Source organism: Cebus imitator, unplaced genomic scaffold, assembly GCF_001604975.1.
Source record: "Cebus imitator isolate Cc_AM_T3 unplaced genomic scaffold, Cebus_imitator-1.0 Scaffold629, whole genome shotgun sequence".
NCBI lineage: Eukaryota > Metazoa > Chordata > Mammalia > Primates > Cebidae > Cebus > Cebus imitator.
The window spans coordinates 581,260-605,177 of record NW_016107944.1 but is presented as its reverse complement, the minus strand read 5'-3'; the positions used below and the strand labels follow the sequence as shown (position 1 = coordinate 605,177).

General features: G+C 49.1%; 2 protein-coding genes across 7 annotated transcripts in view; both read right to left on the bottom strand.

Annotated features, from left to right (window-relative positions):
• The window catches only part of LOC108295281 (myosin phosphatase Rho interacting protein), a 141,718-nt gene that overhangs the window by 92,091 nt on the left and 25,709 nt on the right, over window positions 1–23,918 (bottom strand). For all 6 annotated transcript variants that reach the window (XM_017517349.2, XM_037734507.1, XM_017517352.2 and 3 more), the window contains exons 2-3: window positions 16,625–16,702; window positions 13,903–13,968 (exon numbers count right to left, since the gene is read on the bottom strand). In XM_017517349.2, coding sequence (XP_017372838.1) covers window positions 13,903–13,968; window positions 16,625–16,702 — 144 coding nt within the window. The remainder of the gene's footprint in view (window positions 1–13,902; window positions 13,969–16,624; window positions 16,703–23,918) is intronic.
• On the bottom strand, window positions 1,613–8,470 carry LOC108295283 (60S ribosomal protein L39-like). The gene has a single exon (XM_037734509.1). The coding sequence runs from the start codon at window positions 4,189–4,191 to the stop codon at window positions 3,964–3,966; it is 228 nt and encodes a 75-aa protein (XP_037590437.1). The 5' UTR covers window positions 4,192–8,470; the 3' UTR covers window positions 1,613–3,963.

Here is a 23,918-nt window from a genome sequence, read left to right as displayed (position 1 = left end):
ACTGTAATACCTCTTGGACCATGAGAAAGAGGAAGCTGAAGTCTGGTCACATGGATGATGTGAATGAGTGGACACCTGTGGCTCCAGGCATCTGCCTCGTTTTGCAGGGCTTATGCTGCCATCTTCAGAGGACAGAGGATGCTATGGGGAATATGGTGGAAGAAGCAACAAGATGGTACTGGCAGTCAAACAAAGGAAGCCAGGGAGGGCTCAGGGAGGTAAGGGGTTGTTCCCACACAGGGCCCTGGCCTGACACTGCGCTCCCACACCCCTCCTGTAGCGTGCGTCAGCACAGCACCACGCGAAAAGAGCACAAATCCATTTACAACAATATTCGACTGCACCTCTCTCCCAGATGTCGATGTTTATAAAGAATGCTGCCAGGTTCACTGGAGCGGGGCTGTTTTCTTAACCTTTTCTCATGGAGCACAAATAGTGTTCTCTTCTCCATCTTGGAATGTAGCCCCCAAGAAACAAGAAATCCAAAGCATTCTCACAACACACTTCCCACCTCTCTCCCACTACAAGTCCATATCTCTCATCACAGCCTCTTACCTTCCCCCTGCTTTGCACCCTTGACTTTTCCTGGGGGAGAACTGCTTAGAGAGGCACGGCCAGGAGGGCCACAAGGGATGTGGCATAGTGAGAAGCGCACTGGACGAGGCTCGGTTGTCCAGCCATGGTTCTGGGACAATCAGCTGCCTGACCCTGGACAACACATTCCATTCAAGCCCTAGTCACCCAGCAGCTGCTATACACACTTGGGCATCTGCTGGGCTGGGCCATGAGGAGTGTCTCTCAGTTGCTCACAGCTTGCTGAGAATTGCCCTGTTGACACCGATCTGGGCAGGGAGAGCTGCTGCAGGAAGGCAGGCGGCATCTGTCTCTGAAACCTACTGGAAGTGATAGTGGAGACCCTGCCTGCCCTCTAGGCCTCAGTTTCCTCATCTGTCAAAGGTGAGTGCTGGACTATGTCCCCAAAGACCCTCCTTCCCAGACCTCCCCACACCTACCACTCTCATAGCCCCTTCAGACACAGCTAGAGCGGCCTCTGGGTCCGCTGCTGGGACCAGAATACATAGTAGTCCTGAGTGGGTCTCTTGTTGACAACCCGTTGGAAGTCAGGGCGAGGCAAGCATGTCCTCCACATCCAGATGCAAGCCAACCCCCCGCCCCCCTCCCGCCCACCGCCCCCGAGATCTTCAAACCTCTGCTGCCTTGGGGGATGAAGTCAAGAGAACTCCTGGCTCTGTGCTCCCTTGCGGCTGACACGCTCCACAGGTGTCGGCCACCTGACAGCGTTAGTGCCCATCGCCTGGCAGAGGTGTAAAGACCTGCTCCAGTTTATCCTAGCATATCTGAGATCTTCAAACATTAACCAGGTAAGGCTCCAAAACCCTCAGGCCAGAGGGGTGCCTGGGCCCCAGCTCACTGAATGGGAATGGAGCCAGAGTGGCTCCACTCACCAGGTCTCCAACCTGTGGCTCAATGTAAGACCCCCAGCTCTCCCAGAAAAACCCTGACTTTGGGTAATTTACTGCTGTCCTCATGGGACCATTTTAGGATTAAATGGAAACACAATGAGACACTAGCACTGTGGCTGGTGTGTGATTTCTTTTTACCTCTGCACTGATCACAGAGGCTGGTTCCAAAACCTGTACTTGGTATCCGGAGGAAGTGAGCCTTGGACTTCCACCCCATGACAGCTACCGCACCCTGCAGACAGACAGGGGACACCACTAATGAACCCCAGCACAACTGCTTCTCAGCTGGGGCCTGGACATCACAAAGCACCCCCAGGCACCAGGTACAGCCCTCTTGGCTCAGAGGAAGACAATGACTCACTGCTTATTAGACTTTGAGGGGAAGCCTGTCTACCACCCTTCCATCAAAGGCAGAGGAACACACAGAAGCCCGAAAGCAAGCATTAGCTACCTAAGGAAGGACTGAGACTGGGGGATGGGTCGTAGCTTTAAGACCCTTCTGCCTCCGAGGGACAAGCCTGCCTCAGTGCAGCTGGTTGAGGTGGGTCACAGCTGGGACAGCACAGTCCTTCAGAGCCTTGTGGCTTCAGGGAGTCTCTCTCCTCCTCCACCTGCTCTGTCCCTGTCCCTTCACCTTTGTGCCCCATGGGCTTGGTCACACACCAACCACAGTGCTAGCGTCCTCACTGTGTTTGCATTTAATTATTAAAATGGTCCCAGGAGGAGAGTAGTAACTTGCCCAAAGTCAGGATTTTTCTGGGAGAGCTGGGGGTCACCATACCTGTCTGTACCTCACATGTGAGAAGTAAACACAAAACCAGTCTCACCAACAAAACACTGCTCAAGGACAAGGAGTATTTTCCATTTCCCCCTCTCCCACTGGGGCTGAATCAGTGAACAGGAGGCCGGCCATGGTATCCGCTGCGCCCTACACACTGAGGGGCTCAGCTCCCAAGTTGACTTGAGTCAGGGCAACCGTCAAAGCTCTGCAGTCCCAGGCTCTACAAACTGGGGCAAAAGTTACTTCTCCATCGGCCCCACCTGTGGAGGGGGCTGGCTCTTCCAGGTCTTTTTCTATAATGACATTCCCTGATCCTGCTTCATGCTGAAAACACAAATTCTCTGGAAGGCGATGACACTGATACCCAGGTGGGGACTGTGTGTCTATCAGAGCAGTCTCTGGTGGCCCCATCTTCCTTTCTCCATTTCTCATGCCTATACCGCATGCCTGGCAGCAGCGCCCACAAGTCCTACTTATCCCTGCTGAACTCCCCTGAACAGCCCTGCTGAGCTCACACTGGAGCACCTGTAATCCAGTTACTTGAAAGGCTCAGGTAGGAAGATCACTTGCGCCCAGGAGTTCAAGGTTGCAGTGAGCTATGACTGTGCCACTGCACTCCAGGACAGGTGACAAAGCAAACCCAATCTTTAAAAAATAAAAAATGAAACAAAAAGGCATCCGGACTCTGATCTAACAGGGAGACAGAGGAAAATGTGACAAAGAGGAGAAGGAAACGTGATGACAGGAGCAAGAGACTGTAGTGGTGACAGGAAGGGGCCTGAGCCGAGGAAGGCAGGTGGCCACTGGAGTCTGCAAGCAGTGGAGAGGGGATTCTCCCTTCCCCCAGGACCTCAGGAGGAAGCTACCACACCCAAAGTGGTACTCATTTTGGACTCTCAACCTCCAGACCGATCACAGAACAAAGATGTGTTGTGTTAAGCCACTAAGTTTGTGGCAACTTGTTACAGTGGCCACAGGAAACAAATACACCTGCCATGTTGAGTGTTGGGACCAGCACCCCCACGAAGGAAGCCACCCTGGAGTTCGAGTCTGACAACTTTGAGCAGGTGTTTGTGCGTGACTGGTCCATGCCTGTATGTGGGCTGGACCAGCCCTCAGGCCAGTACATGGCACAAGGTGAAGGATACCTCCTTCCTAAGGTCCCTGCGCTGCTGACCTGCATCTCTGAGATCCCACCAGTGCAACTGCTCCCGGTTCAGAGAGATTTCCCCACCATAAAGAATATATCCTTCCTGGCCAAAGAAAAGATTCTTCTGAAAAATAGTCTTGCGGAGGGCAGAAGAGGTTAAGACACTAACATATTACAATGCCTGCCACAAGTGTAGCCCTACGTGAATCAGCTCATCAAACTGTTTTTGGACATGACATATTTCCCAGGAATGCCCCAGGCAAAAGACACGGCAGGTGGGGATCTGAGTAGGGGACAGAGCAAGGGGATGCCTAAAAGGTGAGTGTGTGTGAGCACTGCACAAACACGTGAACATACTAGCACCAGCCATGTGGCTTTGATTTTTCAACCCTAAATGTTTTATGCTGTAACTCCCATAAAATGACTTTTTTTTTTTTTTAAAGAAGTGAAAAGGGCTCACATATTACCGAACCCAGCCAACCAACGCCTTCATAACAGATCCAGAGAGGAACCTCTGTTCAAACTTCTCTGGATAGCGGTGACATTTTTCAGCTTGAAAATGTAACACGATTGTGACCTTCAGACAGCATAAATGTGTGTGCCATCTCATGTGTAATTTCTTGTAGATCCAGCTTGGTTCTTCTCCAATGTTTCCTTTTGGAGTTGTACCTGATTTTATTACCAGTTTTCATCTGAATCCACTGGGGAATAGGACGATTTTGCTTTTGTTTCTTGGCCAGGAACTGCTTCATCCTGAAAGTCTTGTGAGAAGACATGGCGAGAAATGGAGTAAAGCACGCACCATGACGGCGGAGAAAGGAAGAGAGCGTAATGGCTTTTTTTTTTTTTTTTTTTTTTTTTTGACAGTTCTTTCCTGCTGCTACTTAGTTTCCTAACCAATTATTCCAAGCTTTTCACTTTCTTAATACCTAAAGTCATTTCCCTCTGTGTGGGAGGGAGACGCCCAGCGCATTATCACAAGCCTTCATGCTGCAGGGCAGCGTCACAGCTGCTGCAGAGAAGTCCACCTACAGCTCTGAAGATAGCCCAGCAAGGGTGCCAATCAAAGCTGTCTTCCCGGCTGCCTCCCCAGTGTGGGGTGTGGGCCACAGAAACCCCTTCACCTTCTCACATCACTGAAAGAGCTGTGCACACGGCAAAGGTGTGGACAGAGAGAGCACCTCAGTGGACAACCAGGTGGAACCCTCTTCAGCCCCTTGATAATTAATTGTGGGTGGCCAGCAGTCACTCCACTCAGGCAACACAGGGAAGGCAGAGAGAGAATGTGGGTATCTAATTATGGCCCTGAACACAGGCAGGCCGCTAATTCCTATTTTGCAGTCCTTGACTCACCACTTACATAATGGGAAGGTATGTACACTGGACAGTCTCGATGAGCCAGAAGGCGCTCACTGGGCACCTCAGGTCACCAAATTCTCAGTGTGGCCTGAAATTCAAAGAAAGGGGACTTCTGGGGGAGGCCTACATGAAATATTTATACCAGAAACTCAGGCACAAAAGAGTTGGGGAGCACAGCTGCCCGATTCTTCAGCCCTGTCTATGCAAGCAGACACCAGTGCTGCCTAGAGGCACTCACCGTCCTGTAGACGGAGATCCTCATGGAAGTAAGTGCAAGGTGTTCCCCATGCTCTGACAGGTGTCCTGGGTTTAGGAACACAGGGAGGACTTGTGTCTGGCCAGGACCAACCTGTGTCTTCTTTTGGCTCTCCAGAATGACCCAGGATGACCTGCAAAGGTTCCTCTGTTCCCTTCTTCTGATCCTCTTTGTCTGCTCACTCTGGCACATATTCTCCAACTTCTTCCCTCCGCCAGGCTCAGCTGTCCATGTATAACTCCAATACCAGAGGCAGAGGACATTCAAATTGCCCCATGCAGGCCCAGTCCCTTCCCTCACTCTTCCCTTCCCTGAAAGGCAACTCCCAGGTCCTAAGTCGGGACAGGAGATCCAGGGACCTGGATGCTTGTCCACATCTGTGGTTCAGTCACTCCCGACCCCTCCCCCGGCTGAGCTTCCTCACCACAATATGGAAGGTCTGAATCAGGTCACAGCTGGAACCCCCGACCGTCACCCTCAGGAGACTGCTGTTTTTGGTCCACACAGCCCCTTGATTAACCGCTGCTGGCTTCCATTCCCTGATTCTTTCAGTGTGGGAAACATCACTTAGGCCTTGGGCAGAAGTACAAATAACAAGGAAGCTCCCGAAGGCGAAACCTGCCCCTGCCTAGCAGATTTGGGTCCAAGAGTCTTAGAAGACTGGGTCCCAAGCTCTTCCTGGACCTGTCATTAGCTGACCTCCCCCAACCTCCCAACTAAGACAAAAGGAGGGGAGGGAGCTTAAAGTTCAGCCCCCAGTTTCCAGAGAACAACATCCATCTCAAAGGTCCCATGGAGATTCAGAGAATGCCCTGACCACTATGTGCTCCATTCTAATGGGTGAACTTTCATGAGTCACCATAAATTACACTTTAGGGGAAAAAAGTGGGTGTCACTTATCAGTGAACGGCTCTGAGCTTCCCTTATGACCCCTAACCTCTACTTTCACAGCACTTAAGAAGCGTTTCCATTCCACCTGGGTTCACCTGCACCCAGACCTGGCTCACTCACCTTTAGTATTTCAAAATAACTTAAATCTAGCCATAGATGCTCTCAGGTGAAGTGGTCTGCAGGGAGCTCAGTCAAGCAAGGCCCTCCCCACCCCACTTATTATCCCTCCAACTCCCTGCTGCTTGAAGAGCATCATACAGACCCCATCCTGTGAACTGGTTCAGACCTTACCTTCCAGCCAAGACTCCACCTTCCTTCATTAAGGAATTCATTGTTACAAATAGGCAACATCTCAATTGTCATGACCAAATCAAGAAGGGATGGGGACTCATCTAAGGCTCTGTGTCCAGTAAAGTCAAGTGGGGCAAGGGGCAGGGATAAAAAACCCTTAATACCCTGGAAGAACCTTCTCAACACCCTTGCCTTGTCCTCAATTTTTGGAATCTCGTGGCCGTGCCAGCCCTGACAGCCAGCAGACTGTTCCCCCAGGCCCAGCCGCTTCTCCCGGTGAACACGAGCCCCCATGTGCCTGAGAGTTCACCTATAAACATGAGTGCTGCTCATGCACAAGTCACCATTGGCAAAGAGCTTGAAGACATTGACTACTTTGGAAAATCTTTAAAAAATAAGCTTGTTCATTTGGGAAAATAATCAAATGATCACACAAGAAGAGGTGCCTTTCCTGAGCAGGTCTGTGATCTGGACCTCTGGGCACCTGGATAATTCCTCAGAGAAGGAGGTTGTTCCAGTCTGGTCAGTGTATATTCTTTTCTGCAGCTGCCAGGGGCAGAGTTGTTGATGAGGGAGGGGTCAGAAATATTTCAAAACTTCAAATAAAGCAGCATCTGACTGTATACTTTTTAAAGCTTGTATTAAGACTCCATGCAGAATTCCACTTAAAGACAGAAGTCTCTCAACCAAAAGTCTGAAAGCATGTAGGGACCCCGGGGGAATGTGATGCATGGGGACAGCAGGGGGTGGGGGGAGCACCTCCCCCATTAACCACCCCTCATACCTTGCTCACAGGGCTTGTGTAAAGATGAAAACACAAGTTTTCTTGTGTCTGAAGTTATTTTTTAAAGTGATCTTATTCTGAAAGCACACAGCACAGAGCTAGAAATGAGCTGCTGGGCAAAGGAGCAAACAACTCAGGGCTTCCTGCGGGCCAAATAGCCTCGGAGGTGCCTACAGTGGCAGGAAGGGCCTGAGTGACCCCACAGTTACCCCACCCCAACAGGCTCTCCCTAAGATACTCCACGCACCACACAGCAGGACCTGTCTCCTTCCCCTTGCAACCAGGAACTCGTGGAAAAGCACAAAGGCCAGGACAAGGCTGAAACATGACAGACTGAAAGCTAAATCTGAAAGCATAAGACTGGCCCATAAAACATCCTCCCTGGTTCCCTGTTTTGCTCCTTCCTGTCCTTTAAACATGAAGGGACGGTCTGCAGGCCTGAGGAAGCTTCTCTGCTTCTCTGTAAATTACAGGCTCTATGTTCTTATTTTTCTGATTTCTACAAATCTCTCTGAATTATATATTTATATGATCGTGTAGTAAAAAAGGCAGGTGGACCCTACAAGGTTGCAGGCCTGCAGGTAGCTTGGTTCAATGGCATTAATAAAGACACAGGTCAGCTACTACAGTTGGGTCAGTTTGCAACACAGACAAGCCAGAGGGTCAGGAAGGATGCCGAAAGCCCTGCCTGGCCTTCAACTAGCCCTATTGCCCGCCTGCATAAGGCAGCTGGTGCAGCTGGAGCTCTGAACATGAGGGACGAGATCACTTGGTGAAGGAAAGACACCATCCCTCTCTCAGACGGAGTCTATCCTGCCTACATATCAAGGTTTGTCACTTAGTAGTTGAGGCTCCTCACAATCTCTGGGCCTCAGTCTTTTTAACTGTGAAATGGACATGGTATCTACCATTGTGCAGACTAAGATAGAAATGAGAAGAAAGTGCTACCATGGAGCCCCAGCCGGGCACATGGCTCCTCCTGAATCTCTGCGATGAGCGGGAAGGCAGCCAAGTGCCACCTCTCTCCTCTCAGAACACTTCTCTGCCTCCCCAACCACCCACCACCTTTAAGGGCCTACATACCACGGTTCTCCTAGGGATTTAGTCTGCATGTGTTCATGTGGGTCCCGAGAGATATGAGCTTCACCACCGGAGGGGCCTTCTATGGCCTAGTGTCCCTTCAACTGCTCTATTATGAACACAGCAGCCACTATGGTTCCCAAAGGATCAGATACCCAGGAAGTGCCTCAGCACCAAGGGAGGACCAGATGATTCTTTTCGCCTGCCTGGGAAAGCTCCGAGCTAGAGGAAACAAAGCCAGAGCTTAAAGCAGCAGTTCTCAATTGGAGTGCTTAAAAATCACATGGACATCGGGAGGCCGAGGCAGGCAGATCACGAGGTCAAGAAATTGAGACCATCGTGGCTAACACAGTGAAACCCTGTCTCTATGAAAAATACAAAAAATTAGCCGGGCATGGTGGCACACACCTGTAGTTCTAGCTACTCGGGAGGCTGAGGCAGGAGACTTGCTTGAACCCGAGAGGCGGAGGTTGCAGTGAGCCAAGATCACGCCACTGCACTCTAGCCTGAGCGACACAGCGAGACTCTATCTCAAAAAAAAAAAAAAGAAATCACGTGGAGTGGTTATTTAAACTGGTCTCCCAGCCCCGCCCTGCAGATTCTGATACTGGGTAACATCTACAAAATGCTGGCTTAGGGAGCAACGGGAACTAGGTGATCAGCTGCAGAGAAGGGAAAGAAACCTCAAATGACAGATGTTAAAGACAGCAGGGCTCTGCGGTAACGCCCCTCCTCCTAGGCTCTCACAGGCCCAGACAACTTTGGGCTGCTCATGACTTTAACATCACCAAAAATAGCAGAAATTTGTCATGAGTGAGGTAAGCAGAGGTCCCCAAGATCAAAGCAACCTCCTGGACACTCTCCTATAGGAAGCAAACTCTAAAGAAGCCGGACTCTTCTTGGAGTGCTCTGAAGATCCTTTGGACCAAGCCTATTTACTTCATACACAAGTACATATGCACCCCAAGTTAATTTCTCAGGCTGGACCTACATTTCTTATGGGACTGACAAACTCATAGGCTGCCCCTGAAAAAGGCACATATCCAAGAGCTAAAACTGTTTTCTCTACTATGTCTGAGGATATGAGCTGAGCTATGAGTCCTCAGCATGGCCCCTACACAGGAGGCAGCTCTCCTCTCTCACGAGGCTCAAAGACTCCCCAGGCTAGGAGGGAGTGGAGCTCCCCATTGTGGAGGCTGGCCCTCAGCACCATGCCTGCCACGGAAGGTGGCTTCATGGTCCCTCCATGGCTTCCATGTGTGAGAGGTTCAGCGTCAGCAGTCACGGTCCAAGGGCATCAGACCTACTACAATCAGGTGGACGGAAATTTTGACACCAACACAGTTGATCTCTCAAGACCTTTATGCTGAGTGAAACACGCCAGTCACAAAGGACAAACCCTGCATAATCCCATTTATGTGAGGTGCTGGAGGAGTCAAATTCTTAGAGACAGAGAGTAGCACGGGGGTTTCCAGGGGCTGGGGAAGGGAGTTATAGTTCAGTGGGTGCACAGGTCAGTCAGCAAGTTGAAAAAGGTCCTGGAGAGGGAGGGTGTGGTGGTTGTACAACAGTGTGGATGTACTTAATGCCACTGAACTGCACACTTAAAAACGGTTAAGATGGTGAATTTCCTGCACACTTCACCAAAGTTAAAAACATTCAAATAAAACATTCGATAATCTTTTTGCCTTGGAGAGCAGGCCTGTGAGAATCCCAAAGCGTGGCCTGGCCTGCTCCACCCCAAGCTCCTGGCCCTCCCACTCCGCTTCTAGACCTGGAACTCCTCCCAAGAGCTTTCTAGTGACGTCTGGTGACACCCACACCTCAGCTTGACATCAGTCCCCAGAAACTCAGTGGCAGAATTAGGTAAAATCATGGGGAACATTTTACAGGCAGAGAAACAAAGGCAGAGGACAGAGGCAGGAGTCCAGGTTTCTAGACTGTTGCTTCGTCCACTCCTGAAAAACCAGGGGCCAGCCAAATCTCTCAGGCTCCTACTTGTCTGTGCGGCTGCCCAGAGCCCACCTCACCTCAGCCTGCATTTGAGAAATTTCCTTTTTCGGGAAATTTGCCTCTCCTCCACACCCACCAGTTACAGGGTACGTGGGTGTATCGAGAAAGAAATTTCCCAAAAAAGGAAAAGAGATTCCCCAAAGTTAGTCCCATCTCAGGGCTGCCTGGAGAGGCAACGGTCAGTCTCCAGAACTGGACGAGGTCCACCAGCCCCAGTCCCAGCAGAAGTCTGCAAGCAGAAAGGGCTTCCTGGAGCTACTGTCCCCAGATCCAGGGACTGCTGCCTTCCTCCCCCTCCTGCATGCTGTGACCTCCTGATGCCGATCTTCCTCTCCAGGTCCCAACCCAGTGGAGCTGAGGTAACCTTTCCCCCATCCCGGTTCTCAGGAGCTCTTGGGAAGTTTCTCCCTTCTGCTGAGTAATCCCTAAGGGTCACCATATCCCTCATCTCCCTCTGAGGAACACCCCTTGTCCTACCTTCTCTCCTTTCCTACCCGCCCTCTGTCTTAAGGTTTTAAAGCTGGGAGCAGAAATTCTGCAGCAAGGCACTGACAAAGCTGGTAGCTCAACTCCATAAATATTTACTGAACATCTGCTAGATTTGTGCCACTCAAACCCCATGCTAGCAACATGGAGAGACACTTAGAATTATCAGGGGCCCAACGAGGACCACAACAACAACAACAAGTCAGTCAGGTTGGTAAGATAACACTCAAGCAAATGAAATCAAATGGTAACATCGTATAAAAATCAGTAACAACTCGAAACAGATGGTGACTAGTGTTGAGGGCACAGATCAGCCATAAAATGCTACAGTTTATTATGTGGGCCTGGGAGGGCCAGAAGTGGCCACAAGCTGCTCAGAGCTACTGCTTTTGACGACAAATGCTGAGGCAGGGCTCATTTTACATCACGGTCTGAGGGCACCACGCAGGGAGTGGCACCTATGTGCTCCCTGGGACACACAAGCAGTTCTGCAGGCCTTGTGGTTGCCTGGTATGCAGGGGCACCCCATAGACCTCTCCAGATGAGGAACAGGCCCACCCCATTCCATGACTGGCACTGCACCATCAGTAAGCCAACTCTGTGCCATCAACCCCTCACTCCCAGGAAATCTGACAGGTGAGTCCTGTGCTGTTTAAGAGCAGAGCTAATAGCAAATCGTATTTACATTTCATTTTTAAAAATAAATAAGAATTTAAATAAACCACTGACCGAATCCCTCAGTTTCTCGGCCTTGGCACTGTCAACATTTTGGGCTAGAGCCTTCTTTGCTGTGGGGGCTGTTCTATGGAGGACCTTCAGCAGCATCCCTGCCCCAGGTTTAACAATCAAGGATGACTCCAGACATGGCCAGTGGCGGACAGTGGCCCTGGGCGGCACAGTACTGAGGACCACTGGTCTATTTCAAGGCACTCGCAGAGGAAGATTCTAGCTTGGCTGGAGTTCACCCACATATGAGCCTGCCTGAAATGGAGTTCTCCTGCTCCAGGTCTTAGGATCCTGCCAGCCTGGTTGGGATGGAACTCTCAGCTCAGGGTGGCCGACTGTTAGGCTGGAGTTCCCTGGCCACGGACTGTCTGCTCACCCTGGGGAGAGGCTCTGAGGAACAAGTCCTGATGCAGAGCAGTGGGTGTTGGGAGAAACCAGCCTCTGCCTCCTCCCACCTGGCTTCTACCCCGACTGCTTCCTTGCAACCTTCCTCTGCGACCTTCCTGATACAACAGGGAAACCCCTCCATGGCCTCAGCTGGGCAGAGCCATACTGATGGGCTCACTGGGTCAGTCTCTCCAGCTCCCAGGTCATCTACCAGAAAGCAGCCCATGGTCAGAAATGCCCAGCTCTGGGCATGCCCCCATGCCCTCTCTCAGTTCAAGTTTTCCCTGGGGCTTCTTTCTTTCCCCACATCCCTAGCACCATCCTACCTCTGCCTGAGCACTCCATGAAATAATACCCAACACATATCCAGGTTGCTGGGAGACCGCAGTACACTGTGAAGTGTTAGTGCGCCTGGCTAGGTGGCCTCTATTATCCAGTAGCTGCACCTGGGAAGCAGCATGTGCTCTGCACTTGTGCCAGCACCAAGGTGTCCCCAGGAGCTACCCTCTTTGTGCTTGTGCAACTGAGCCAGAGGGAATAATGGATTTTGCTGTACTTCAGTTAGACTTAAAGAAAGATTTCCTGACTGGAATTATCAGTCTCCAAGGAAAGTACAGGGAGCTCTGTTTTTTGGGATGGTTCATGACCCAGCCCAGCCTGAATGCAATTCAGTGACCTCTTAAGGCTCCTTTGATACTGTTGGTCAATTGCAGGACTTAAGAACCAGCCAGCCAGCTACAGAGAGGCAAGGTAAACCTCACAGCTGCAAGAGCCCAGCTCTGACACCAGGACTACACCCTGTGTAAGGGCTAAGCCAAGAGAACACCAGTGTGAAGTCTATCCTCCAGGTCTGCTTTCTTGCCTCAAAGGAACAGAGAGTCCAAATGCATTGTCTCCCTGCTCCCACTTCTAGCCAAGTCCACCATGGGTGCTCACCTCCAATCCACTACCCTGGAGCATAGATGTTCTCACAGCAAAAACCCCCTGTGATCTAATCATGATGTGCAAATATGCACACCAGAAAGAATGAAAAGGAAGACAATTCTTTTTAAGAATAAATCAATGAGGTGACAGCTGATACAGGATTATGGTATCATACCTCTTAATTCACCCCAGAAACAAAAGCAGAAAAAGTATCACATAACAAAGGTTAGGACTCAGGTGCAAACACACCCACTCTGGCCTTTGCACATGTGAGCTGTAATGACCACCCAAAAATCCCAGGGCCCTCCACAGTCTGGAAGGTCCCTGGAGGGCACAGTTATCTCCACTCATACTTTCAGAGCCTGTCTTGCCCTTGCAGCAAAGAAACAAACTCTGGATAGGATAGGCAGGGGCTGCCTGTTTTATATAGTGTGACTAAACTTTCCAGGACAGCCCCAATTTTAAAATGCTGCATATATGTGCACACAAACACTCACCCACCAAGTGGAACTGGAAAAGGCGATCAAATCTCCCATCTTCAACCCTTTACACAGTTTGGAATGTAGTCCTACTTTAATTAGTAGAGACTAATCTCCTTTAGAGAAAAAGTCAGGAGATAAAATAGGTGGAAAAAGAAAAGCCAGAAATTCCACCTAGTTGATTTTCAGGTTTGGCCTCTGGGGCAACAATAGCAAATGCTCATCCAGCCCAGGAGGCAGCTGGAAAATCAGGGAGGTGGGGAGCAGGAAGGAGCCTGTCTGCCTGGTTTAGTGACCAGCTGACCTCATGACCAGGAGGCCGGCCTCTGAAGTCAGCTCAGAAAACTATGTGAAGCTCAAATAAGACAAACAAAACCAACTGTAGCAGTAGAACTCACAGGCAGCCCCAGGACTAGGCATGTGAGCACGCGTGTAGCCCCAGGGCCAGTCCCTGCCCCACACCTACAGGTCCACAGCCTGCACCCGTCCTCACTGTGACCCAGGACTTTGCCCTTGCTTTCCCCTAACCAGGAGTGCTCCAGCCAAGTCCACACTATCAGCCTTGAACAGAAATGACTTCCTCCCTCATTTCTTCCTCTCACTCAAGACCACAGAAGATGATGCTTCAAAGGTCTAAGTTTTTAGGGTGGTCTTCGCAAGGTGCCACAAGTTCTTCAAAACATTCCAGACTTCCAAACAGACAAAAGTGGGAGCACACAGCTGCTGTGCTCTTATACAACAATGCAAGGACACTGTAATGGAGGGAACTGGCAAAGGCTGGGGACAGGGAGTGGGCAAGGATGACACTTACCATCTCATCTAGGGCATAGCGCAAGAGGCCGTGCTCGTAAAGGATGAAGAACCGTCGCTGCCATTTCTGCAACGGAGCACAAGGTGGGTGGTTAGGAGGATCTGGGTCCTGGCCCCAGAGCTTGGCTTGTGGAGGTCCCATGTCTAACAAGCCCGTATCTAAGGAAGGCGGTTCCACAGATTCCACTTCTGGGGCAGGTGGCAGGAAAAGAGGGACCTGACGCCTAAGAATGCTGATTCATCAGCCAGGGCTGGGCTGGGAGAAAGGCTCAAAATCACTTGAGTGATCGAGGCTTAACAAGAAGCTTCTTTTTTTTTTAAACACTTGGAAGCTCCTCAGGAGCAGAAACAATCTGTGTTTACCTTTTCATATTCCTTCTGGCGTCCAGCACAGAATGCATCACATGATAGGTGTCAATATTTATTTGATGAATGATCTGACATAACATGGAATAACCCAGGAATGCCAAGGCACAGATTCACCACTTCTGAAAAAATCTAGGAAACCGCCACAAAAGGTCGTTCTGATGATCCACTGGCAAAGAGGAGGCACAAAGACAGCCAGGCTCCAGAATTAACTGAGGGGAAATGAGCTACTGAAAATCAAAACAGAGGAGCAGCAAGACCAGTGGAAATAACTCCAATATCCAAGGAGTGACCAACTGGCACAGAGTGTCCCCCGCTCTACTCTCCATCCAAAAGCCATATCACTGGGAAGTGCCCATGGTGGTCAGATGCCACCAGGAGCTGAAATGAAAAGGACTATGAAGTATATGTCTTCCTCTGTGTGGGGAGAATGGCCTTGTCATGAATGACATGCACAGCTCCCAGCCCCAAATCATCAAGGGTCCATGACTATATTCAATATTTCAAAAACCTCAATCCAGCCTGGGCAGCATGGTGAAACCTTGTCTCTACAAAAAACACAAAAATTAGCTCGGCATGGTGACACACGCCTGTAGTCCCAGCTACTCAGGAGACTGAGGTGGGAGGATCACTTGAACCTGGGACATCAAGACTGAACTGAACTAAGATCACACCACTGCACTACGGCTTTGGTAACAGAGCAAGACTCTTTCTCAAAAAAAAAAAAGAAAAAAAAAGAAAAAGGGCCCAGCAATGCTCAAAGTTTAACTGGCAATAAGGCCGCATGAACTGACTATAAAAGCACATCTCAGGCCGGGCGCGGTGGCTCAAGCCTGTAATCCCAGCACTTTGGGAGGCCGAGGCGGGTGGATCACGAGGTCAAGGAATCGAGACCATCCTGGCCAACATGGTGAAACCCCGCCTCTACTAAAATATAAAAATTAGCTGGGCATGGTGGTGCGTGCCTGTAGTCCCAGCTACTCGGGAGGCTGAGGCCAGGAGAATTGCCTGAACCTAGGAGGCGGAGGTTGCGGTGAGCCGAGATCGCGCCATTGCACTCCAGCCTGGGTAACAAGAGTGAAACTCTGTCTCAAAAAAAAAAAAAAAAGAAGCACATCTCTATGCTTTGGGCCAGGGTTATCATTTATAATAAAGAATCCCCTCAGAAGCTGGAAATGGCAATTTTGTACAACCTCAATATAAACTAGGAAAGGGAACTACTCCCTGGAAACTGCAGTCTGGCTGGACCAGTGATTCCTGAGTCCTCCCGTCTGGGCGGCATGAACGGGGACTCAAAGGGCCCTGCTAAGAGGCCTTCTAGAGGGCTGCTCCACGCTGGGTGTATAGAGGCGACCTGAACGTGTTTCCTAGGAGCATTTCCAATGGCCTTATGGGCTGCCTTTGAAATCAAAACCCATTCCGGAAGGAATCCCAAAGACCAGAGACAATGCAAGGCCTGTGGGACCAGAATACACAACAGCCCAAGGTCCCTACTCCAAATGTAGATTCACAGTGGGGAGGGGGTGAGTAGCAGATACTAAGAAGGGGAAAGGGAGCTCCCGGGGATGGAGGGGTCTGAGTGGAAGCAATTTTTTTTTTTTTTTTAAGATGGGGTTTCAACATGATGGTCAAGGCTGGTCTTGAACTCCTGACCTCAGGTGATCCCCCCACCTCGGCCTCCCAAAGTGCTAGGATTACAGGCGTGAGCCACCGCGCCCGGCCCATGGAAGCAATTTATAGGGTATGAGTGGCAAAACTATAAGATAGCATGTGAGGAAGGACAGTGTTTTAACTGGAGTCAAATCCAGAGGGGCTTCTTGGCAGAGAAACAAATCACAGGTCAGGCCAATGGTGGTCCCAGCTCTAGCGGGGCCCTGCCCTGGGCAATGCATAATTTAGTACGAGGTGAGCCAAGGCTTCTGGGCCCCCAACCCGTCACTAGTGCTAGTGGGCTGAACCCCTGGCTCAGGAGGAAGGGAGGTGTGATAGGGGCAGGCCTTGGCATGGAAGGAATTGGGAGCTGCTTATTGGGAGCTGCTCAACATAACACAAACGTTTGTTAAACAGCTCTTTCGCCTCTTCCATTTGACTGTTCCCAGAGTCAGGCTTACCCACAAAACAGGCAACACCCACATGAGAGCTCCTCACTCTGAAGGGAGCACTACATATAACTTTGTATGATTGAGACCTTTTCTGTACAATGTACAAGTGCGCCAAATGGGGGAGCCCTGCTGATCCTGCCACCCCAGGATCCACTGTTCAACTCTCCATCTCCCTCTTCCATTCTGCCAGTTCACCCTTAGATGGGCCCCTTCTCTGGTTCCTCCCACCCTAAGAGTTGGCTCTGATGCCCTTACCCGAGACCGGTGCACTGGGTTGTCAAAGTCGGTCCCATCTGGGGCCAGGAGCAGCCAACCGCCATAAATGGGTTTTGCCTAGAGGAGAAAAAAGAGGGCAGGTCACCAGCAGCCTTCCACACGAGAGAGAGAGAGAGAGAGAGAGAGAGAGAGAGAGAGAGGGAGGGAGGGAGGGAGGGAGGAAGGGAACAGCTAAAGTTAATGGCAAGTACTTGCTGGAAATGGACGCTACCTCTGCTCAGCAGAGGTCATGCCACCCATTCCTGCTGCAGTGCATCTGTGGCTGCTTGAGAATGAGAGGCTGGTGGGGATTCTGCAGCATCCGGGATAGAGAGGGGAACACAGACCTGAGCAGCAGTGTGAGAACCTGCAGAGTACAGGAGCCCCTAATACATGCTGCCTCCCTCAAGCTGCTGATCAAGCCACCAAGATCAGGAAAAAATGATATTAAACAAATATGTAAGTGACAATGTGTGGCAGGTGCCAGGAATAAAACATGAACATAGTCAAAAAGCTTTATCCTCTCACACCTGTAATTCCAACACTTTGGGAGGCCAAGGCAGGTAGATTACAAGGTCAGGAGTTCAAGACCAGCCTGGCCAAGATGGTGAAACCCTGTCTCCACTCAAAATACAAAAATTAGCTGGGTGTGGTGGTGGGTGCATGTAATCCCAACTACTTGAGAGGCTGAGGCAGGAGAATCACTTAAACCTGGGAGACGGAGGTTGCAATGAGCCAAGATTGCACCACTACACTCCAGCCTGGGCGACAGAGTGAGACTCTGTCTCAAAAAAAAAAAAAAAAAAAAAAAAAAAAAAAAAAAAAAAAAAAAAAAAAAAAAAAAAAAAAAAAAAAAAAAAAAAAAAAAAGAAAGAAAGAAAAAGAAAAAGAAACCTCAACCTCATCCTGAAGATACAAAATAGGGCCAAGAGAAGAGACTGCTTTTGTGATCACAGCCAGTTCTGGCCAAAGAATCATCAACTGACTGGCTGTGTGGCTACATGCAGAAACCCTCTGAGTTCAAACTCTTCCACTTGAAAAGTGAGAATGATAATAATTCTACCTAAACCTTATGACTCTGATGTGAGAATTAATGAGATAATGCAATTAGTAAAACCCAGCAGAGGGATGTAAAACAGTGCTGCCACCTTGGAAGAGTCCAGCAGTTCCTCAGAAAATTAAAAGCAGAATTACCCTAGGACCCAGCAATTTCACCCCCAGGTATGCACACCTCAGAAAACAGAAAATGGGCTCAAATAAAAACCTGCACATGAATGTTCATAGCAGTACTATTCACACTTGCCAAAAGGTGGTAACAGTCTAAATGTCCATGGACAGAAGAATGGATGAACAAAGTGTGATGGATCCCCACAAGGGAACACTATTCAGCCAGAAAAAGGAATGAAGCATCACACACACTACAGCACAGCAGAATGTCTAAAACGTGACGCTAAGCCAAAGAAACCAGGCACAAAAGCCCACATGTTACAGAACTCCGCTTACACGAACGGTCTAGAATACGCACATCCACAGCACAGAAAGCAGATTGGTGGCAGCCAGGGACTGGAGGAGAGGGAATAAGGAGAGACAGGTAACGGGTATGGGACTTCTTTCGTGGGTGACAAAAATGTTCTGGAATCAGACAGTGGAGATGGTTGCACAACACTGTGAATATGCTAAAACTCACCAAACTGTACCCTTTAAGAGGGTGAATCTTTAGATGGATGAAGTATATCTCAATTTAAAAAGCTGTATGAGAACAAAGAACACTGAGCACAGTACTGTGTCCAGTCTGCAAGGTCTCAACAAATGTGAGGCATTGTTCTACTTCACCATCCAGAGTCCCCACTCCCCAAGACCGTGGGTAGGAGCTCAACACAGGGAGCGGAGTGGGGGGTTCTAGACAGACACTCTGGCTCCATCTCCTTCCTCAGCCCCACCCAGCTGGTGAGACTGGGCTGGAAAAGGTACAACCAGACCCATTTATTTAGTCCCCTTTAGAGGCCATTAACACAAATTAAAACCCAAATTCTCTGACTGCTGCTCACACACACAGCCTGATCCCTGGATCCGCTCAGGGGTTCCCCACATGCTTTTTATTCAGTGCTCTCCAAAGTAGGAGGCCGCACCACACTACCTCATTTGGTAGCTGCAGGCTGTGACTCAGAGAGGGCAGGTCACGTACCAGACGCCACACAGCCTCCAGGCTGAACCAAGAACCCTCTTTTCTTGGTTTCTGCCTGCAGGGGTCCTCAAGGTCCCCAGGAGCACTGGCTTTCCCCATGAATGACAGGAGTAGAGCTGTATGCCTGAAATTGGGGGAAAGCTGTAAGGACAGGAGAGTGGGTGCTGGCTGCAGACACAGTCTAGGAGGGCCAATGGGTGTATGGTGGAAATTCCACCTCGGAAGGCAGAAGCAAAAGCAAGGAGAGGTCTGCACTGTCTACGAACTCCAGCTGTGTCCAGCCAACCTCGGGTGGGCACACACACTTGGCCTCTCCATTCCACGTGTATACACCCTAAGCAGACCCCACCCAGAGGACTTGCATACGGCATGGGAAAGCTGTATGGACAATTCCCCGTGTATCTGGACTCTGACTCCCAGCTCGGCCTCTTGTCAGCCACAAAATCCCACCTGAGAGGTCAGAGGCCAGTCCACCAGGCCATTCCTCCAACTCTGGCTTAACTGTGCGACACCACCTTGGCTTCTGAAGGCAACTTGGGGTGTCATCGCATCATCAGCTACATTTACCTGACCTTTCTCCAGGAGGTACTGTGTGGAGCTGAGGGCTCAGCATCTGTTCCCTCAGAACCCGAGCCCCGGTCTCAACTCAGGCATCCTCAGCAAAACCTCTGCTCAGAATTTTTTTAAAAAATCACTTATCAAGGAAAAGCCCTAAAGAAGGTAAGGACCCCACACACGGGGGAGGCCTGGGGTTGAGAGGACCCTCTAGGCAGGGGCACAGCTGAGGCACAGGTGCAAAGGCAGGAATGACGGTGCCACGGGGCCACGAGGAGCCAACTGTAATTACTGAGAACTCACTCCTCAGGCCCAGGGAGCCAGGGACCAGGACCTGGCGGACTACGGCACCACCACTCTTACCTCTCACAGCTAGCCATACAGCCTGTGCAGCTGTCTCCAGCCTCCTCAGTTCCCCAAAACCTGGCCCTCTCTGCCATCCCTCAGGGATTCCCTAAAATGCCCCTTCCTCAAGGGACAGTCCTGATCTTCCCCCATCAGTCTCTAACTACTCACTTCTGCCATTACTGTCACTGTACATCACAGAACTAATTTCTACCTATGGTTTCGTTATGCAATTACATTGCTATGACATGACGGCCCCCCACCCCCACCCCAGAACCTTCACTCTAGGAAGGCAGGGATGGGGTTGGCCCTGTGTCCTTGGTCCTGAGGCAGGTGTGCAGAGGGAGTGAAGGTGAGTACCCCGCCAGCCTAGGCCAGCAGTGGGTACGTGGTGCCCGCTCTGAGCTTCCTTCTCCTTACATAACCTAGGTCCTGACTCTGACAGCCTGTCCTCATCCCCCAGGCGTGGGAAAGGCCTCCCAGGAAGAGCTGCCACTTCTCTATGTCTCAGTCTATATAAAAATGCTGCATCCTCCCCGGCACGGCAGACCACAGTGTCTGTGAGTCCAGAAGTGCCCACAGGCAGAGGCTCCCATGCATGCCCACCTGCTCCTGGGGCTGCGCCTCTGAAAGGCCCTAAGGTATTCTCTTCCAGGGTGACCTATAATAATCTGAAACTGGGACACTAAAACAAAAAGCCCAAAAGGCAGCAGGGAGGGTGCTTTGGAAATGCTGCATGGGTAGGCTTAGCTTTGCTGTTTTTTGGTTGAGCTGCTGGGCATTTTGGAGGGAGGCAGGAGAAGCAGGTATCTGTTGTTGACACGGGGGATCCAAGCTGGGCTGTAAGGACACAAAAGATGGGGCCTGAGTCCTGTTTCAAGCAGCCCTGCACACAGGGCACCTTTCCTATGCAGGTCCTCCCAGAGGATGCATGTGGCTCCGGACCCAGTATAAACATGACCACATGAGAGACTCGGGGGGAGCTACCTCCTCTCCAGTTGAACTTGGCCTTCCCTTGTGATCCATATAAGCCAGAGGCTGCACTTCTGGTTGGCCTCTAGGAAGAGACTGCTGGTGGTCTGGGTGTGCCTTCAACCTGAAACTCTTTCAAAAACAGTGCTGTGAAACTTCTGCTTCCTGGACGATGGGGTAGATATAGATTTCCCTATTCCTCCTGCTAAGTACAACTAAAAATTTGGGACCATCATGTGCAAGACAAACATGAGAAGACTCTGAAAGGTGGAGAAAAGAAGGTAGGTGGGCCAGGGACCCATGACCTGAGGAAGGATACCATGGCGACTCTCCCAGGCTTTTTTTTTTTTTTTTTTAATCTCACTATTCCCAGAGTGGGTACTGGAGAAACTGTAACCTGAAAATGCCAATGGGCACACAACAAGAAAAAAAATCAATCAAAAGCTACTCTCCATAGCTGATGAACCAGAAAACGGTAGACAAACAAGACAGAAAACCCTTAAACAAGAACTGCCCTACTCTGGCCAAAAACCACAGGAAAGCCTGTACCCCAACCTTCCCCTAGCCCCACCACCAAGTGAGCAAAAGCTGGATTCCCATCCTTGTGAAGTGCCCCACACCCCGGCCAGGGTGGTGTCAGAAGACACAAGGGCCGTATATCCCACCAGCAGCAATGAGGACCCTTCCCTCTCCATGCTAGAGTGTGTCAGAGGGCGCCAACTGGAGGGTCAGGGTTATTACTGTGGCCCAGTGGGAAGGGAACCCATGACGAGGAGCCTCTCCAGTTCAGGCATCAATAGAGGCCGAGGGGTGGTGGACTTCTGTCTCTCCCTAAGTAACTAGTTGGTCATGGTGACCCCCTTCCCCCATGGAAACATTGTCAGAAAAGTCAACTGAAAGAGAAGGTTCAAATGAGACCTAGAGTCACCCAATAGAATACAAAAACACCTGGGTTTCCACCAAAAATCATCATTATACCAATAACCAGGAAGGTCACAAACTTAATGAACAAAGACAACCAAGAAATGCCAACACCAAGACACAACCATGCTAGAATTATTTCACATTTAATTTAAAATACCATAACTGAAATAAAAGCTCCTGGATGGGCTCAAGAGCAGAAGGATGGGGGCCAAGGAAAGAACCAGTGAACTGAAGACAGAACAACAGAAATCATCCCATGTGACAACAGAGAAAAAAACAGACAGGAAAAAATGAATAAATAAAAGGGACATGTGGAACTGTAACAAATAGTCTAACATTCACGTCATCAGGGTCTCTGAAGGAGAGGAGGGAGAAGCAGAAAAGGGGCTCAAAGAATGGCTAGAAACCTCCCAAATTTGGCAACCTACACATTCAGTAAGTTTAGTGACCATCAAAGGATAAACCCAAAGAAATTCAGACCAAGACATATAATAACTAAAGAGAAACCTAAAAGGCAAAGAAAGCCAAAGACAAAGCAAAAAATCTCAAAAGCAGTCAGAGAAAATTAAGACCTTACAGATTTGAGAAAACCAAGCAGAATCACAACAGATTTCTTATCAGGAACCACGGAGACCAGAAGGAAGTGGTACACCACTTTTCAGCTACTGAAAGAAAACAACTGTCAACCTAGAATCCTATAACCACTAAAAACATCCGTCAGGAATGCAAAGGAAATCCAGACCTTCTCATATGAAGGAAAACGAAGAGAATTTCTTAGCAGACCTTCTCCTAATAAAATGATCAAAGGAAGTTCTCTAAACAAAATCATGGAAAAAGGAACCTTGGAACATCTGAAAAGAAGCAAGAACACAGTATTTAAAAAGGGGGAGGGGGCAAATAAGTAGGCTTTCCTTCTCTTGAGTTTTTAAAATTATGTTTCATGACTGAAGCAAAAATTGTCTAATGTGGTTCTAAATGTATGTAAAGGAAACACTTAAAACAATTATCAAAGGAAAGGTAAAGTGGTGTACAGATAGGTACTCTCAAACTGGTAAAATGACACCACCAAGAGACTATGACAAGTTATGTCTATATAATGTCTCATTATAACCACTAAAAAGTCTACACAAAGAAATATACTTAAAAACGATTTGTATTTTGATATATAAATCAAAATACAATTCTAAAGAAATGTTCAAGTAACACAAAGGAAGCAGGAAAAACAAAACAGAAATAACCAGAGATGCAAACAGAAAACAAAAATAATTATGCCCTAAGTTATTAGTAAATATTTTAAATGTAAATAATCTAAATACACCAATTAAAAGGCAGATTGGTAGATTCTTAAAATGATTCAACTGTATACTGTCTACAAAAGATTCACTCTGAATATAATGATTACAGGCAGGTTGAAAAACTAAAAATGATACATCCTGGCCGGGCATGGTGGCTCATGCCTGTAATCCAAGCACTTTGGAGGCCAAGGTGGGCGGATCACCTGAGGTTGGGAGTTCAGGACCAGCCTGACCAACATGGTGAAACCCCACCTTTAAAAAAAAAAAATAAATAAAAATAAAGAAAAAAAAGATACATCCTGTAAATATTAATCTAAGGAGAGCAGAGTTGTTGTATTATCACATAATTTATATTTCAACACAAAGAAAATGACCAGACCTTAAGAGGAATATTATATAATGATAAAAGGGTCAATTCACTAAGACACAGTAAGCCTAAATATGCATGTACATTTAAACCTCAGAGCTGCAAAATAATGTGAAGCTAAAACTAATACGACTTAAAGAAAAAATAAATAAATCCACAAATTTTGTTGTTGACTTCAACACCCATCTCAATAACACAACTAATGCAGTCCTAAGAGGGAACTAAATGTAACTAAAATGCTCACATTAGAAAAGAGGAATGATCTGAAATCAATAATCTAAGCTTCTACCTGAGGAATCTAGAAAAAGAAGTACAAAATGTACCAAAAGCAAGAAAAAAGAAATAATAAAGATAAAAGTAGAAATCGGGCTGGGCATGGTGGGTCATGTCTGTAATCCCAGCATTTTGGGAGGCTGAGGCAGGTGGATCAGGAGGTCAGGAGTTCGAGACCGGCCTGGCCAACACAGTGAAACCCCATCTCTACTAAAAATACAAAAATTAGCTGGGCCTGGTGGCGTGCACCTGTAGTCCCAACTACTTGGGAGGCTGGGGCAGGAGAATCACCTGAACTCGGGAGGCAGATGTTGCAGTGAGCCGATATCGCGCCACTACACTCCAGCCTGGGCGACACAGCAAGACTTTGTCTCAAAA

Coding starts and splice junctions, on each gene's coding strand:
- LOC108295283 (XM_037734509.1), bottom strand. CDS start 4,191: ATGTCTTCTCACAAGACTTTCAGGATGAAGCAGTTCCTGGCCAAGAAA.